The 19786-nt window shown below is 38.8% G+C and overlaps 1 protein-coding gene across 1 annotated transcript in view; it reads left to right on the plus strand.

The window, feature by feature from the left end:
• EYS (eyes shut homolog) overlaps window positions 1-19786 on the plus strand; it is an 874211-nt gene that overhangs the window by 827269 nt on the left and 27156 nt on the right. Inside the window, exons 44-47 of the mRNA XM_054197017.1 lie at window positions 1894-2060; window positions 2247-2391; window positions 9335-9509; window positions 17277-17449. Of these exons, the coding sequence (XP_054052992.1) occupies window positions 1894-2060; window positions 2247-2391; window positions 9335-9509; window positions 17277-17449 (660 nt within the window). The remainder of the gene's footprint in view (window positions 1-1893; window positions 2061-2246; window positions 2392-9334; window positions 9510-17276; window positions 17450-19786) is intronic.

The raw sequence follows: 19786 nt of genomic DNA on the forward strand, positions 1-19786 counted from the left end.
TTTAAAAATTCAGACAGCATTTTAAACAACACTTTGTCTTTAATGTGCCTCCCCTAGTTTTGCAGGCCAAATCACGTTAAGTACATTGTGGACACTGCTGAAAATAGAAAGTTTGGTAATAATTTTTAAAAATCGCTATTTTCAGTTTGGAAGTCCTTCACTGGTAATGTGCCAGTGTAACTGAAGGCAATGGGGTTTCATTCAGTCATGAACAAATCACTGTCATAAAAATGAACAGTGTTTGTGTTCTATTCAGCTGAATGTAACTGCACATTTTCTACAGAGGCTGTGTATTCAAATTCTTTGGAATAAACTTTTCTTTATATATCTATATTCATGTTGCATCAAAGTAGTTACTGTATAGAAAAATCAAACTTCGGTGTTGAAAAAGCAGAGTACTGTTCCCCCTCCCCGCATTTCTAGTGCAGCCTGTTCATTTAAAGCATGAGGGAATATGGCAGTTTTGGCCATGAAACAGGAGCCTGCAGAGCTTCAGTGGGAGGATGAGATACACGTATCATTGCTTCTCGTGGGGAAAAGCCCACTTTATCTTTTGCAAATGAAGCAAATTCCCCATGCAGTTGGGGCAGGAGCGTCAAAACACACATTTGAAATGAGGGCCACCATATGACACCGCAAGAACAAACAGGAAGAGAACTTCCATAAAACAAATGCAAAATGAAATAGCCTTATGAAAACAGAAGAAAATATCAAATAAAGCACAGTTTACAGGCATGAAATTGATCACTGAATTGCTTGAATTTACAGGAGATCTGCAAAAAGAAATTAATGGCTTTGAATTTCAATTCAGGACATCCCAGTCCAAGACTGAGAACATTCTTACCACTGTTTGTATCCCATTTCTTTTACCCTACTAAGAGTATGTACAAAAGAAAGGGTGGGGTTTGTAAAAAGAAACAAGTTGGTCGTGTTTTCTCTTAGTAGTGGTGGTTCCACTTTTGCCTACATGAGAAGAGGAATTGAATTCTCTTCAAAGATACCAGTGTAAAAATCCATTTACGTGGATGACCAAGAATGGGTTTGGGAATTGAATTCTTACTTATAGGCTTTACGTCAGACTGAAAATCTTTCAAAGGAGATTTTATACTATAGCACGTGAAAAGCGCAGACCACACTTATAGCATGTAGTCCTAAATGGAAAGAAATTAAATTATTTACTGCAAATTTGCAAATGAATGAGTTCAAACCTGAAAGTTTAATGAGACTTCAGAGAGTTAAAGCATGTGGTTGTTCTGACCAGAGAAAATTCATTACAAATACTCTGGAGCCGCCATAATCAGGGGCAGCTGCAATAACGTCTCCAGGCTCCCTTGGGTCAAAGGACTGAGCTTGAGAGAAGCTGCTAGAGCTTCCTCGGGCCCATATCACTGTTGCTCCCCTTACCTCAAAGCAGCAGGTGCCCTCAAGTTTTGAGGCTGCTAAAGTACCTACCACGAAAGCTGAAAGCATACTAGAATAGAATTAAGTCATGGGCTAGTCCCACATTGGAATTTCAATTTCCTTTTTTTAAGATTTTGGAGAAAGTTGAGAATTTATTCATGTAGCAGGTGGAGGGAGTAGCAACGATTGCTAAGTCCGCTAGGCTCAACAGGTTTTGTGGATGTCACTAACCTACTCTAGTGTGAAAAAGATCTTCCTTCAAAAAGCCTACAAATATGTTCAAAATCTGCAGTTTCTATTTTAAATCCACAAGAATACTGGAAATAATATTACAAGTTAAACAGAGAATATTAAAAATATGTACAAAACTTAAAACCTCCGTGGCTAAAATTTTCCTGAACTGATATATTTTCAGTGGATTTGGAGATTATTTTAGGCATCAGTATTCACTAAATCCTGGAATAAGTAGTTATTCTATTTTTGTCTTTTCAGGTCTGAATGGAGATGATTTCTTGGAGTTAGGCCTCCGTAATGGCAGAGTAGTATATAGCTACAATCTAGGTTCTGGCACAGCAACAATCATTAGTAAACTGCTTGATCTGACACTCGATATTCATGTCATCCATCTTGGCAGATATCTCCAAAAAGGCTGGCTGAAGGTAAGACGTTATTTCCTTTAGAAGGATAGCTTTTATATGAAAGTGTTCTTTTTTTTCACATTCTATATGGAAAGTTTAAAAATTACTTTTGTGTTTCCCTGTTAAGTTTGGAGACCTGTTCTCATTAGGAGTTCCTAAATAAGGTAGATTCCTTTGTTGTAACAAATATAAATGTTTCATTGGAAGGTGGATGATCAGAAGAATAAAACCGTCACTTCTCCTGGGAGACTGGTTGGACTCAATGTCTTCAGTCAGTTTTATTTAGGAGGCTATCGTGAGTATACTCCAGAACTGCTACCAAAGGGATCCAGATTTAAGAACGGTTTTCAAGGTAAAGGTTATACTGTTTTCATTTCCTTTTAAAACATGCATTAGATTGTTTCAGTTGCCTATTAAATAAAGATCTAAAATCTCTGTCTTACAAAGAAACAAACTAGGATCTCCTTGGCTGAGATTCCTGTGGCTTTTTCATTATTTCACTACAATAACCAAGAAATATGATGAAAGAGAGAGGCTTTGCTACATATTTTTAATAATTTCTGTTTCTGTTAAAAATAGAAGTCTGCCGTGATATCATTTCGTCTTACCTGTCCCTGTTCTACAGCACCACTCCAAAAGGACTTCCTTTCTCTGCGGTAGTTTAGATTCTTCTCCCAGCTATCTCTGACCATTGTCACTGGCAGTGCTGGTTTGGGTAATAGTTTTCGAGCTGAAAGCTTCTTTCTGATATGACATCACGATCTAGGTCTCTAGACAGGACCTAAGTAATTCCTGTTAGGAATATTTCAGCTATTTCTCTAACAGATAATAATTCCTACCTTGAAACTGATATTTGAAGCTCTGTAGAAGTCTTAATTCAACTCCTGCCAGATCAGCGAGGAAGCAAAGGATTTGTTCATAACACTTCTTCATTTGCATCCTTAGTTCCATTGAAATAATGTGCTCAATATTTGTGAGATAAACTTCAATTTATTTTAAGCACTGGAAAGCCTTTCAAATTAAAACATTGTGCCACCGCAGAGCAAAGTTTGAGTTCTCAATTATCAAATTGGGGGCATATTATGAAAGGCAAGCATAGCAATAAAATTCACTTTCATACACTACTGCACTCCATTTCCACTAAGGCCATATAGCTGCCGCTCTTCCAGCCATCACCTTACTTTTTCTTCTTACACAGAAACTTCCTCATTTTCACTTAGAAAGTCATATGAATTAACATTTCATCTGTCTCCATCTTTTCAGGAAGTATGGATGGAATAGTTATACTTTTCATAGCTTCTTAACAGGTTGCAAATTAACATATCATAAACCATAATGTCTGTGCAAGTTTTTAACAGTGGTGTTGTCCCAAAACTCATAGGATTGTTTACCCAGTGTGTAAGCCAATAACACACAGAGTCGAGGTATTAGCTGTTTATTAGCAGTTCTGCACAGAAATAGGTGCTAGGGGGTATTTCTGCAAAGCTAGCACACACAGCATTGAAACAGTCATTCATTTATACATTGTAAATTAACATAATTAACATATTCATTGCTTATCAGCTTTTTCCTGATGCTCATAATTCCTTCTCTTGAAGCTGATTTGTATAAAATGTCCTCGACTTCAAAGATACAGTGTCTCTTAATTTTACACCCAAGGCTCAGTGGGTGAGGATCTTCAAGTGGATGTGGGTATCCTAAATTCTAGAGGGGTCATTTTCTATTATAATTAGTCAAGTTCACCTACAGAGCACGTTTCATGTGGTACAGCCACATTTCTTGGTCAATCAGCCCACTGAAGTCCCTGCTACCTGGTTTAAATCCGTTTGTTCCTTCTATCCCATTGTCTTGTCAAGAATCATTTACCCAAATGATTTACTGAGTTACAACTGTAAGAGGTTTCAACATCAGTGTCTATATGTGTGAAACACTTCTGGCTTTTTTTATAGACGTGTTAATGTTAGGGATGACCAAGAGGAATCTCTGGTGCTTCACTTTAACCACAAACCTGTTGGCAGTTTTACACATTGCTCATGTTGAGACTGTATTATGATCGTAAAATTTCTACAAATGCAGGACAAATATTCTTCAAAAAAATAAAAACTATTTCAAAGTTCATGTACTGTTAGTTACCATACTATTTATTGGGTTTTATTACTGTTTAAAAAGAAGTCTCTACCTTAAAATTTTGCCAAATGTGTAGCACATAAACAGTTGTCTCTTTGTCCCTATCATTCAGTTTTGTCTTCTATATTTGCTAATTCATTCCCAGCTCCAGTTCCCAGCAGCAGCTTGTCTCTGTTCTCCACAGCGTATTGACTTTCAAGGAAGCTATGCTTCCCTATGACCGATTTCCTACAACGTTTTCTTATGTAGTCAGCATCTCATTTGTTCTTCTAGCTCAGAAACCTCCCCTGTTTCAGCTCTCAGCATCCTCAGGATCAGAAATAAATCTCCATAGCCCCTCTCCAGAGTGGGGACTGCAATACCACTAACATAAAAGACATTTTTGAACCATTTTACTTCATCCATTCTGCAGCTATAGGGACCTCACAGGAAAACTCTGGAAGTGACAGTCAAGATAAATTTACCTAGCACAGAGTTGATTAAACCACTCAGACTTTTGGAAAGCTGCTGTTGGCTGCTTTTAAAGACATGATTTATTAAAACCATTTTGCTTCTAATACCAGAGTGTGCCTCTCCTTTTGTAAGCAATCACTACTGGATCAAGAAACACTGAGGACAGCCTTGCTGCTGCAGACTGACTGTCCCCAGTGTCGGTGTGCAATTGGTTAGGATTTTTACTTGGCACAGCTACTGTTTCAGACCATTTCCTCCCTTACCTGCATGCCTTTAGCAGTTGTTGTTCAGTTAACTTCCATGGGGGAGGAGGAAACTGAAAATAAATGTTTTTCATAAACTGTAATTTAATAACCAAAAGATTGGGAATTTTAAGTTTAGGACATTTGGGGATCAGCACCTAGAGATTTTTTGATAGGCTGAAGAATGTTTGATGGTACCTTGAGCAATTTAGAAAACTTCCTTCAGCCCCTGTGAGAAGCTGAAGAAACTGATAAAGGTAGAGCTCAGATGAAGCAGCCAAGTTCATTTGGAGTTTGAGGTGCTCTGAACTTTGAGCTTCATCTGAATTTGTAGCTCCTTGTGGGCTTAAAGGAGCCTTTTGTAAATGGGAACATGGTAGGATAGTTTACGTAAGTGTACAGCTTTTCTTCATTTTCCTATAATGGTGTAATTAAGGGACCTTTGAGAGTTTTCAGAGGTGCATAGCAGAGCATACTGCAGCTGCTCTAAAAAGTCAGTGTGGGTTTTAGGTAGCTGCAAGTCTTGTGGCCAAAGAGACTCAGCCTGCCCATTAGGCACAATCTGAAATGGAATATAAAACCAGCTGCCTCATGTTCAGGTCTGCACAGTTCAACAGTACGACCCACCTACACAAAACAAGACAGAGAATTATTTGGAAAAAGATAGAAGTTACAGGTGAACTTCCAGACCTCACATCTCTGAGGCAGGCAGAGAGAAATCTGGTGTTAGGGAGAAATAAAGAGGGAAAGCTCTGATGTTTTGTGTTCTGTGCTACCGTGACAGCAGGTTGCAGTCTCTAGCCATAGAAGCAATTGACGAAGAGACAGGACTTGCATCTAGAAATAAGTGAAGAGCAGAGAGGGAGGAGCAACTGATTGTTCCTGTGATCCTGTTCGCAAATAGGATGAAGTATGCCTATAGAGGCAATCTGTTGTTTGACAGCAAATAGTATTAAATGGAGGAGTAAAAAGGCAAAAGAAGCTCTTATCGTAAAGCTGAACTGTTGAAGAACCTCTTCCGCACTGAAAGAGCCACCTCTTCACATAAATGATTTTGCAAAACAAGTAAATAAAATTCCAGCAACTGCAGTCACTTTTTAAAATAAAGTAAACCCAGACCTCAGTTGATTTCCAGATACGGACAAATATAGCCTTGTGGTCAAAGTTCATGTTCATAGTAAGTTAGAATATACTGCAAGCTTGCCAGGATAAAGACTACTTCTTATTATGTTCCTGTATCACAGATATCACAGAAGGAAAGTGACTTCTGAAGTAGTTTTTAATCAGTGTTGCCTCTTGCGTTGTAGTTTGGTATGATTCATACAGGCCTTCTGGGTGTTTGGGTCACAGCTCAGAGCAGCACTGGCTAGTCATTGTGGGGGCCATCTTCCCTTCTAGACAAACACCCCACTACGCACAACAAGTCAAGAAAAACAGGGAAAAAGCAAAGCGCTTTAGGACAGTTAGAATTTTAGAAATGTGTAAATTCAGTACTACATTCAGGTAGATCACAGTTTATCTATGTATCTATTTCGGACAGTTCTCTTGCTGCATTTTTAGTACATCTTGAAAATGCTTGCTTTGTGTATTTTTTTAGTCAAATTAGTACCAAGGGCTTACAAGCAGCTAAGGGAGAAAAAATTTTTTGTATAAGGATATATTAAAAAAAAAATTAAGCTGACTAATGAAGTCATATTTTTTATTATAATCTCCGAAGTTTCCTTAATCCATGGTTGGTGGCTCGTTGGTGGTTTGTGAGCTCTGCTTGGCTGGGGCGAAGGCTATAAATTAAATTGAGAGTAAAGAAAAGTCGTTGACAGAAAGCTCAAGTGTGGTCTAAGGAATCATTGAACAAAAGATTACAAACAGGAAGGTAGTATATCCTCTGTGAATGCACTGTCTTGTTGTGTCTGATTTCAGATTACTTGCATCAAACTGATCTTCAGGAGCAAACTAAGTTTAACTCACAAATTCAGAAACTTCTTTTGAGTTCCTCTTGCGAACTTGGCTCTTCGCTATTCAGAATAGTTGGCAGTTTCTCAGCAAAAGAGGCCCAGAACTGGCAGAGCAAAGGGAATTCAGGTCAGAAAGAAGGAGCATTCATCAGCTGATCCCTCTGCAGAAGGTTGCACAGTGCTTGCTACAACAGGCTTAAATTGCTGCTCTGCTTCATCTGCATCCCGCTGACTAAGAATTAGAAGAAATAAGAAAAATAAATGAAAAAATCAGTTGAACTCATAAAGCTGGGCCAAAACACTCTTGTACCTTCTATAAGCTTTGTTTACAAGGGCTCAAGAACTGTTTCTAACCTAGTTGTTCTGCTGGTACAGTTAAACCAGTCATCAACACAAATGCCAGTTTATTTTTTTCCATTATGACCTTACCAGTTCTTGGGTACTCACTGTGCTTTCCATTGTTTACACAGAGCTCTGGGCTGCTTTCTCTTAGCACTCCAGCAAGACTCAGGAGAACAGAACATGCTTTATCTGCTACTGATAAACAGATGAAACATTAGTTAGGATTTACTGAGCATACGGTGGCCTAAAACCAACACTGTTAAAAGCAAAGAAACAATAATATGGAGATTGCAAATAATCATCAAACTAGGTTATTTTTAAATTGCTTAATAGGAGCTTTTGAATTACCAGTTATGTGTCAATATAAACAGAACTACAAAATGTGTGTAATATGGAAAATGCCTGTCTAAGAAAGCTGCTTTCACTAACAGTGTTCTAACAGTAGTTAAAATAGTTATCTTGCTATAAACATTGCTCATGTTTTGTTCAAAACAAATTATGTGTTTAAAAAAAAGTCACAATTGGGCATTCATTGTGTCTTTCAGGTGCAAGTCTTTTTCTTATGGCATTTTAGTGAATCATGCAAAAACTTATATTAAGGGATTTTTTTTAAAAACAGTGTGATACTTACTTGCAATCTCCATATCATATTTTTTCCCTGCTTTTAATATTAAGCAGAGAGCCTCTGGCATTAACCACTGGATACCTACTATTCTTGTGATTTCAAGCACTGTAGGAATTCACGATATCTCAGCTAAATTGTGTAAACCAGGTTTAGAAAAGTATAAACATTTCCAAATACATTACTGTACTGGTTTAACGGAAGTGGTTTAAAACCTGATTTTTAGTTTAAAATTGTATATATTTATGTAAAGACCTGGATGACATTTCAAAAATCCTTAAGGCTACCTTTAAATATGACTCTAAATCACGGGGATGTTCATGTATATTTTGAAAAGTTACTTAGGGTTTGATGCAAATAGATATAATATATGGCATAATCTTCACCTTTGCAGTACATAAATAGACATGTGGATCTGGAAATGTGATTCAGAAATACTGATCAATTAAGTTAGACCCATAAGGCTAAGATTCCTGTGCAGTCACTAGGAAGAGCAAAGACTCTCCAAAGAGGTAATCCCCAGAAAGCCCACAGGCTTGCAGGAGCTGCCTGAAGGTAGCAAGCAGGCAACATCTCTGCTTCACTCTGAAGCTTCAGCTCCTCTTTTCACTTGGGATACACTTAGGAAATTAAAAGAATGTCAGGACATAGATCCAGGCACTGGCACTCAATCATCTCTACAAATAAATTCTTACAATGGTCCCTAACAAATATTTGGTCTGTTACAACTATAGTTTTTCCAAACAAGTCTTTCATGTATTTAGGGATTTAACATAATCTAGGGACCATTTCCCATCTATAGGCTGGATGCAGATGTTCTGGAAGGTAATAAAAATTTGGTAATATAATTGTGACTACACCAGGTTGCTTGCCCACAAGACTAAGTAACAGGCCCTGGAAGTATTTACCTTACTAGTATACATTAAACTTCTGAATTATTTTCCAAGAATATGGGCCTAAAGGAGCAGCCTACACCTACTTTAAAATGTGGTCATGTGCAACATGATCTGTATCAACCAGGGACAGAAGCACTCACTTAAGAAGGGGGGTATCTGTGTCTTTCCCTGAATGTGTTCTTTTCAACTTAAGGAAATTCAAGTCCACGTTCTCTGCCTACATTATATTAGTCAGTGTTCTCTGGAGAAACTTCTCTGGAAGCAGACTTCTTGGTGTCTATTCTCTTTTTTTCTGGATTTTTTTTTTGACTGCTTTTATCTGATATAAATGCATTCCTGTAAGAGCATGCGTATGTAAACACAAAATTACATCTAGTCATTCCTTAGTCGCTGAGTTTGTATTCTGTCTGTTCCTTGAGAAATGACTTCTATTGGTTTACCTCATTAAATGAAGGAACTTAGAATCATCCACTCATATGCTTGAACAGAAAGTAGCCGGCATACCTTTAACTCATGTAAATGGTATGGTTGCCCATCCACTGAAGACGTCCTGGTGGAACCTGTTCGTTGAGGGTTGACACTGTCCTGTTGTTTGATTTGTTTTGACTTACTTTATCTGTTTTAAACTTCATTTATTTTTTTTCTTTCTACTTTTGAGGTTGCATTTTTGATATTCAAGTTCGCACTGGCATGAATCAAGAGTTTAAATCACCAGGGACTCCAGAAGGTCATCCCAATTCTGGTCGCAGTGTTGGACAATGTAAAGATTCCCCATGTAGTTTAATAAAATGCAGAAATGGTGGGAAGTGCATAGAAAGTGGCTCTACTGTTTAGTAAGTATATATTTTTTTGTAGACTATGGCATAGACTGATCTCTAGACTAATAACTGTGGTAATTTAGTGGCTTGACAACAGAAGTCTCCAGGAACTTATCATCTTATTAGAAACAAAGAAACAAAACTGCTGAAGGGCTCATTCAGTTACACAGAGAATTTTAATCTTACATTAATAAAATCAAAACTAAAATATTAAAATTATGGTAGGATGCTTCCTGGGAACCTTTTTAAAGAAATTTTATGGACTGGTTCTTCTCCACTGAAGTCACTGGCATCCAGAATTACTGCAAAATGCATATTTAAGAATGATATTTTTCAAAAACTAAGTGAGCAGCCTAGCTAGCAGAGAACAAGGTTCTCTGAGAACAGGTTGGAGATCTGGGCAAAGAGGAACCTTATGAAATTCAACAAGGGCAAGTGTAGGGTGCTGCACCTGGGGAGGAATAACCCCATGCACCAGTACAGGTTGGGGGCTGACCTGCTGGAGAGCAGCTCAGTGGAAAGGGACCTGGGAGTCCTGGTGGACAACAGGATGACCATGAGCCAGCAATGTGCCCTTATGGCCAAAAAGGCCAATGGCATCCTGGGGTGCATCAAGAAGAGTGTGGCCAGCAGGTCGAGGGAGGTCATCCTCCCCCTCTACTCTGCCTTGGTGAGGCCGCACCTGGAGTACTGTGTGCAGTTCTGGGCTCCCCGGTTCAAGAAGGACAGGGAACTGCTGGAGAGGGTGCAGCAAAGGGCTACCAAGACGATTAGGGGACTGGAACACCTCTCCTGAAGAAAGACTGAGGGATTTGGGTCTCTTCAGTCTGGAAAAAAGACGGCTGAGGGAGGACCTTATCAACGCTTATAAATACTTAAAGGGTGGGTGTCAGGAGGATGGGGCCAGGCTCTTTTCAGTGGAGCCCGGGGACAGGACAGGAGGCAATGGGCACAAACTTGACCATAGGAAGTTCCACCTAAACATGAGGAGGAACTTCTTTCCTTTGAGTGTGGCAGAGCCCTGGAACAGGCTGCCCAGAGAGGTGGTGGAGTCTCCAACTCTGGAGACATTCCAAACCCGCCTGGATGCGTTCCTGTGTAACCTGCTCTAGGTGACCCTGCTCTGGCAGGGGGATTGGACTAGATGATCTCCAGAGGTCCCTTCCAACCCTATGATCCTATGATTCTAACAAATAGCAAAGAGGAGAGCTTGACTGTCTTAATGTCTGAACGTGGCTGATGGGGCGAAAATAGATGACTTCTGTTTCCTGGAAATTAGTATTTTCATCTAAGAACCCCTTTCTGGAGTAAACCACAGACTGCCCAACATCAGGAAGTTCTGAGCCAGTTTAAATCCTTAGGAACTCCCTTACCTGGCACCTGTGCATCCTTCTTTCCTGCTCAGTCTCTCCCTAATACACACAGTTCTCTGTGCCTCCAGTTGTGATTTCTGTAGATACCTTCCTGATTCTCAAATGCACCTTCCCTGGTCACTCTTCATGCCATTCTGGACTGTTCGTTCACCATTGCCGTTCCATATCTGCTGGCTGGCCTGCTCATGTAAGACCTTCTTAACCCATTTCAAACAAAACAAGGTGTGTTAGTAAGGATCCCGTGGTAAATTGCTCAAACTACGTCCATGCATCATACAAGCTGTTCACAGGGCTGATCTGTGGGATAATAAGCGATGGCAAGAAGATCTGGCCCAGAAGACGAGTCTGTGGTCTTTCGTGCCTTATCACTAAGTGTAGATGGATCTTAGTCTCCAGACTGTAAGGCAAGAAGGAAGAATACAAGAAGGAAGTATATTTGTAGTTCCAAATTGCTGTTGTGTGCCAACACTTCCATTGTAATAAATCTTGTTTTCAAACACTTTATAACACAGCTGTAAAACCTTTGCTGAGGAGCACTTTTGATTTTGAAAGTATCTGCCAAGATTAATTATACTTGCTTCCCCTCGTGCTTCCACATGTCTTCATTTATTTACATGTATTTGCATAATTTTTTAAAAAAGAGTAAAGTGCTGATTTAAAACATCTGAAGACATGGACTGAAAACACTGCAGACAGCATAACAGATTAGAAGAAAAAAACAGGCTTTGCACTGTGGAGCCTCTGTGTATGATTCTTCTTCAAAACAACAAAGACATGTCCTTCTGTGTGCTACAAAGAAAAGGTTTTTGCATACCTGTCAAGCGAAAAGCATTCTACTAACTGTGTGTTGGAGAGAGAATTATATGGTAATTGGTTTCACTGCCCCTGAGACAGATCTTCATCTGTAAGAAAACCTGTACAAAACTAGTGCTTCTAAAGCTAGTAAGGCTGTACTAAAATACAAACCCAAAACTTCAAGGAAAAAAATATATCAGGCATGTAGGCTGAAGCATGCAGCTCCCATCTGCCCACCTACACCACACTAAATCCTTGCTTCCACAACTTACCCCAGCTGCGCTAAGTCATCTTCATGTCTATAAGGTACACAGAGCCACCAGCAGCAAGATCTAGAGAACATTTGGAAAGCAGGTGGCAGGCTAGAGTGGCAGCTGGTGACACAGTTACATTGGAAGCTTGATATTAGAGGCAAAGTTCTTTTTCATCATTATAGTTTCATAATTTGTATTCCAGATTTGTTTAGGGATTGTTATTGTAATTTGGTTTTTTCTGGGTTTTGTTTGTTTGTTTGTTTTTAATTTTTAGTGCACTACTACTGAAATGTATTCCTCTCCTCATATTTCAGGACAGATAGATCTTCACAGACTATGTATATGAGCATGCATGTACCAGTAATGGCCACCTTTTTTTCTCACACTAAAAGTGAAACATTGCCAAAGAGGTGTGGATGTAGCATGTATATCATTTTTGTCAATGTACAGTAGCTGTCAATACGGTCTCACATTTTCTCAGAGAGAACTTCTTTCTGTTTTCAAATCACCGGTGTTCTTTTCAAGAGCAGAGTCCTTGAGGGAACTGGATTTGAGTTTATATATTTTTTCTACTGAAATGAGATCTCTTCAGAGGTTTTTGTTGTTGTTTTGGGCTATTTTTATATCTTGCTTTCACCACCCTGCCAGAAAGTGTGCAATGCTGTTAAGCTGTATATTCAGTTGCTATAGGGATAATGCTTTGATTTAAATAGAAGCAGAAATATACAGCATTAAACTTTACATTCTGCCCAGCACACTACTATGAGCACAGCTACTATGTCTTAACAAAATAAGAGGAAATATTTGAATAATAAAATGAAGAATCTTATATTCAAGGGACAATAATATCCCCCATTATTTTATTCATGGCACAAAATCATACAAAGTAGAAAATTAGATATAACAAGATTGTCCATGGTGCATTATGGCTATTGCTTGTTGCTGAAGTAAAAGTATGCCTTCTGTGCACTTTGAACAGAACATCAGACATAATGGGCAGGATTCAGTTTGCTAAATGTAAGGATGTAGTGTCACTTTAGATACGCCTGGGTAGGCCATTTGGCCTTCGGCTGCTGCTTCAGAAGAGCTTAGGACTTGCATAAGTCTTCTGTCATGTCTCCAACCCTCATGTGGATTTCTCAGTACTCTATAGCTTTCAAATACCACTAGCCACTTAAGTTTAGGAAATCATATCCCTAGATGGTAGAGGGATACCCCATAAAATGAGCTGCTGTAGTTTCATTATTACATTAGATTCGATTAGAACCAATTTTCAGTGCAAGGACAGAACCAATCTTTAATGCAAAGACATACTTTTATAGTTTGTAAGGGAAAAGGCATTTCTCTAATTCTTGTGGAATAGTTTAATAAAATTTTCTACTTCTGGGGGTGGATCTGAGATCTAAAAATTGTCATCCAATTTGGCTTATTTAATAGGACACTTTTGCAGCATTCCATTGTGTTCTTTGTTTAAATATAGTTAATTTCCTTCCAGTCTTAATTTCTTCAGACTACAGTTTTACCTTCTAGCCTGAAGATAGACTGTTTTTCATTAATGTTCTAGTTTTCTACTGCCTATATTTAAAGCCACTTTTATTTAGAGCTCTCCTCCACTGCTTAGCATCTTTCAGTTCCAATACAATAAAAATTTAAGAACTATATCCAGAAATGACCAGTACTTTGGGTAGGCTGATGTGGCCAATAGAGACCAATATGAATTTGAGATGTCCTGCAGTATCTGAGTTACTCATACGATGTTGACAAATGTGACAGTTCCTCCTGGAATAGTAGTCAGAGGCCAGATGAGATACCCTAGGGAGTTTCAGATGGCACTAAACCTCTGCCTGGTGTCAGTTGGTCTAACTAATTAGGTAAATTAATTGAGCCTCTGATCTCCATTGAGTATATGCACATCTTACACGTAGACACCTAAATTCAAATGTTTGAGTTTGCAGAGCTGAATCCCTCCTTTACTACTATAAGATTATTTTATTGATATGACACCACATTTGCTAACTCTAGGAAGTTGCAGGTTTGCTATCAGTGAGCATCACATTTTAAACGTGATATTTTCTATGTTTAATGTAAGAATGCTCTTTGTTTAGCTTAGAAAACCACATTGGATGTAAGCTAACTTTCCAGTTCCTTCACAAAAATCCTTTAGGACCTTCAGTTATTTCCCTGTAAGGTTTAAGAAATGCTTCTGGTTTGATTAGGATTTTGTTTAGTAGCATACAAACATATTGCTTATATAGTTTATCAAATGAAATTACTTTTCATGATTTTTTTAAAATGTTGCCTGAATTCTTTTATAATAAATTTCAGGTTTTGGTCTGTAATCAACAGTGACATAAACTTGTTGTCTTTACTTGTTTAGAAACCGTGTTACTTATTTGAAAGTTCAGTTTGGCTTTGGTAAGGGAATTTGAGCCTGGAAAGCCATTCTGTGAACACTGCATGACACTATGAAGCATTTGACAAGAAATAAACAAGAAAAAGGGATTAAATTAAACCATACTTGAACTTCCTATATACAAAAATTACAGCACATGAAGTGGTGTCTTTTGTTGTATTTCTCTGGGAGCTGTGAATTTGAGAGTTCTTGCTTCCTGCACTGGCTGACTTTGCCATGTATATTCTATGAAGTGCATCCAATTAAGAATCCTTTGCAAAACTAGGGTATTCAAGATTATCCAGTTTCCTCTCGGACACGCTATCAAAGTTGTATATGAAAGCCTTACTATCCTTTCTCCACGTAAAAATCTGTTAGAGAAAAAGTCAGAGATGTTTTGGCACTTGCTCTTGAGAAACTCAAAAGCTGGAGCACAGAAGAATCAATTTAATCCACGTTCTTCAAAAACCCTGAAAATAGGAAAGTATCTTGCAGTGAGATTTAGCTCCTACAACACATAAACTTAGGGTGTCTCCAGGTGTTTAAACCTTGACATTGTATGGCACAGATCCTGGGATAACTTTTATGGTCTTCGTAGGGTGTCTAGAACAAGTCTGCAGTTCTTCCTTCTTATCTGGTAGTTTCACACAGATCTCTCAGATACACCATGGCACGTCAGATGGCACTAAATGCCTGTGTTGAGACAATTGAATGCAGCACCTCATCATTAGAGTCATGCATGTATTGGTTTGTGGGATGGATGGTGCTCCAGTTCCCCTGACTCTTTCAGCTGGATCGCTTCTGATTAGCATGAGCTCGGGCACCTACTCAAAGATCCCATTGCCTAAACTTGAGCATTCAGTGGTCTGTCAGAATCTTGTCTCCCTGGTCTCAAGCTGCCTCTCCCACATACCTCTAGAAAGGCAACTAGAGGCCATCTGGTCTCCCAACGTAACATAAAATTACGTGTCTTGATCTCAGAATGAATCTCACCTCTTATATCTAAAGGAATTCAAGGAGCGTCTGGATGATGCTTTTAGTCATATGATCTGCGAGGAGCAGGGAATTGGACTCGACAATGATTATGGGTCCCTTCCAACTTGAGATATTCAGTGATTCTAAATGGGTCTTTAAATCCCTGAGAGTCAAGGCACTAGAGATGTTGCAAGCCACTGGGTCCTCCTGGTCTGGAAAAACAACAAGCAACCACAACCAAGAAAACAGAGAAAACTAGACCAGCATGGCAGGCCACATGATGGCAAGGATTTGAAATGCTGCCTCTTCCCTTGTATCTGTAGTTTAGGAAATTTTAGATCTAAATTTCTCAATCCCAGTCCAACTTGTTTGGGAGTGTCAAGTGGGAGAGGTTGCATCTATTCATAGACCTTTGCCACTGTAGACCACAGCAAACATGTTCAGCTCTGTGCAAATGATTTTCAACTCATTTAAAAACCTAGCTTTTATTAGGTCCTAAAAGACAAGAATGAAAAGAAACTTAAACAGACATATGCAGACACAAGCAAGGGGAAAGGGAGGAACCTTTGTGTGTGCTGCGCAACAGCAGTACCTTCAGCTCCAAATACCCTTCTTCATAGCCCAAGAAATGGATATTTCTGTTTGCTCACAGGGAGTTAAATTACTTCCCCTTATCAGAAGCTTTCGTGCATCAAAGCATAACATTTATAGCTGAGACAGAAAGCATTCTGATGCTGTCTTTGATGAATTGAGGTGCTTTTGCTTTTCCAAGGTCCTGTCCTCTTTTCCCCTTCATTCCAAATATCACTCTGAAGGGCTGCTTGGCTGTGCTTTCTTTACATGTTGTGGTCTGATCTCAAGGTTTGGTGAAACAGCAGAGTTTCACACATTCCTTATTATGCTTTGCCCAGAAACAGTGGGCTGATTAATGGAGAAAGTGTAACTCAGTGAGTCTGAAGAAAAATTCAAGATTTTGCACGTACAGAAAAGGACATGGACTAAGAATCAATCAAAGTAGACGAAGTTTCATTCTTAGCCTTGAGAGACAGAACTTCCAGGAAAAGCCAGTAAGTGCTTTTATTCAGGGGAATAATTTTTCCGTCATAAAGTGTCACTAAATCCTAAAACAAAAATAGTTTAGCATGTTTCATTTTAACTATTTTGGAACTTTTTAGTAAGGAGGGAATTTTAGCATCAATTGTATTTAACAATTTGTATAAAATTCATACTAATTTTAGATTTACAGGTTAATGTGATTTTTTTTCTTATATTCTCCTGGCCTGGATGGAAGAAAGGCATAAGGAGTAGTGGACACTAACAATTCCAACGATTCAGTCCGTTTAGAGAATTTGCTTATGGCATAGATTTCCAATCATAGATACATAACACTGATTGCCACCTCTTTCATGGTCAAATCCACTATCCTTTTTTCCATCAAGTGCTTCACCAAACCTACCTCTAATGTGCCGATTATAAGAATTTAGCAAATGAATAATGTCTAAGTGAAAGGCAGTTGCTGACAGACTCCTGTTACTAGCTAAAATTTGGAATTGTTAGCAGTTCCCTGATACTACCATCTGTTTTTATTTTTATGGCTGCTCTTCACTGCTTTCCTTTCCCTTTTAATGTCCGCTTTGACTCCTCCTAGTTTATGAAGCCAAAGTCTTTTTGAGTTATTTGTAGAGCAAGACACAAAAAAGCTACAAGCTGCCTTTTTTATTTTTTTTTTATTTTTTTTTTTACGGGTGCTAATATTGTAGTTCTAAGATTGAAAATAAAATGTTTCCTACTAGGTACGGTTTTCTTTTACAATAAAATAAACATATCAAAAAGTTAAATGAGAAGTTTTGTTACTACACTTTTCTTTTAACCATTCTGGATCAAATGACTTAATATAGGTATCCAAACTTGAAAATCTTTGTTATATTGCTACTGACATTTGGTTTCTTTAGGTAATAATGTTGCATTCTTTCCTTTCACTTACCCGCCACAGCTGTGACTGCCTCACTGGGTGGAAAGGTGCATTTTGCACAGAAACAGTGTCAGTCTGTGAACCAGAGCACCATCCTCCACATCTGTGTAAGCAAGGTGGTACCTGCGTGCCGCTGCCTAAGGGCTACACATGTCACTGTCCCCTTGGAACAACGGGTACATATTGTGAACAAGGTATGTCAAATGGGTAGTACGCCGTACGTAGAGTTATGTGATAATAAAAAACACAGTATTTTGTAATATATCAATGAAATGTGACATAGAGACACAAAGCACAAAACAGATTTTATTTAAGGAAGTGGTGCTTCTTTCTGTTGGAAAAATCAAGTAATTTAAAGCTATGAATTGTTAGTGTTTTCTGACTCCGCTTATTTTTAACACCATTTGTTCCTTCAGTTCTTTGAAATCAGTCAACCAAATTCATGAGCAGTGCGGCATTGTCAGAGACTGAGGGGACAGGAAGCATTGCAGAGCAGCGTTATAGTGCTCAGTTCAATTCCAAAGCTCACCATGATGAAGTATGTCGAGAAATACACTTAAGACCTCAGTAGTACACTTCTGAGTACGCTTCAGAAGTAGGAAGCACCTGGGACCTTATCCAATTTCTGCTGACGCTAATGGAGAGGTTCCTGTTGACTTCACCAGCTATTGGGTAGGCACGTACTGAGAATGATGATAAAAGATGCAAACATCACTGTAATGATCTTCAAGTGTCTGTTCTCCTTTGGCTGTCTTCCAACACGTCACCCTCAAAGTATGTCCTCAGTTTGCCGGTTTTGCATTTCTTACCCTCAAGTATAGGAATCCTTTATCTGTCTGTTCTCTTCTCTGAGAGATTGCACCAACGCATATTCGACAATGTGGATACACAGGTGCTACAAGCTCAGGGGCTTGACCTGTAAGTGTCTGAAGTGCCTCTCTGTGCAAGGGGTGTAGTACACTCCGCACTCTCTATTCCACAGCTCTTAGATTCTAGTTAATATTGTACAAGCTTATGTTTTCCCTTCGAGAATCTCTCTTTACGTCTTTTGGACAACTCCAGTTTCTGTTAAATAGCTCCCTCGTCAAACTGCCTGCCAAGGTCCAGCCTCCCTTGGTGTGCCTACAGAACGAGTTGCAAGCACAAAACTGACAAGCTGAACTGCATTTGACCTAATTTGCAGTCCCAGCCTATAGATTGATACAGTTTTAAAATCCCATCACAGAAAGCACTTGCAATTGGTAGGCTCAAATCAAAGAGAATATAGCTTCTGGAAAGCCATTGTTAAATTCTTTATTCCATGTAAGAATGGGCTTGCTCTATTGCCTCTGCTACAACAGCTTTTCAGGGCTCTTTGTATGAACTTTTCAACTTTGAATTCTCATTTCAAGTGATGTTTTCAAAAGTAACGCCATCTGGATTCAGGACACTGATCACCAAGACATGTGCGCATAAAACAGGTGATTAATCAGGTAAACGCTCCCGTGTTCTGTTTTCAGAATAGATTTGGATCTTCTTATGATGGCCACTATTACCGGTACAAATAGCTTATATCTGAGCAACAGAAAATTGTATTTCTTGTAGATTGTCATCCTTTTAGTAATTCCTCCTCCTGGTAAACACATTAGAGGGTTTCTCTCTGTTTTATTTAAAAGCTTTCTTTTTATGAATAGGGACTATGGGTCCTGACCAAACTCTTTGCCCTGCTTTTCACCTTACTCTGGCAGAATAATGAATTATCATGAGATTTTTCAAAGCACAGTTTGCACTTTTAGTGGATGGCAAATTGCTAAAAAACAGCTGCTTATCAAGATTGAATATCTCATCTCTGGATTGATGGTGGTTATTGGAGCCAAAAGAAAAAGAGACAGAGAGCAATGAACAGCCCAAGGGACCAGGAGAGAACGAAGGGAAATTAAATGATGAAGACTAACGAATGTGCAAGAAAGAAGGAAAGAAGTGTGAGAAAAAGACAGAAGAGATTTATGAGGCAAAAAAGCACAGGATAACAAAGAGTAAGAACAAATAGGGCTTTACTGAACTGGTAAATACAGTACAACAGTATGGATTGCGCAAGAACAGGTCAGGTAAAGTGAGTAAATGGGGCAGTAGGGGTAGAACCACAATAATAAGGAAGAGTACTCTGACCACAAATATTAAGGGTACTTAAACATAAACTGTCAATAATGAGGCACTAATTTGCCTGGCAGACACTAAAAATGTTTGTGGTTCTTTATGAACTACGTACATAAGAGACAAAAGTGTACGTGCGGATGAGGATGTAACTGTTCTTAAAGAGTAATGTGATGTGTCCTGCTTAGAGCAGCAACTGAAACCACCAAGGATGCAATGACTATCAGCACAGAGATAAAGTACTTTATGATTAAGCTTTAGAAGTCAGAGCTGCACTGACAAGTGTTTAGTAGTTGGAAAACTGAGAGCAAGAGTAAACCCAGGGAGAGCAAGATCAGTTAAAGAACACAGTTTTAATGGCTGATACGGCCTGAATTCACAGGTAGGCAGCACACTGG

Source organism: Rissa tridactyla, chromosome 3 (assembly GCF_028500815.1).
Source record: "Rissa tridactyla isolate bRisTri1 chromosome 3, bRisTri1.patW.cur.20221130, whole genome shotgun sequence".
Classification (NCBI taxonomy): Eukaryota; Metazoa; Chordata; class Aves; order Charadriiformes; family Laridae; genus Rissa; species Rissa tridactyla.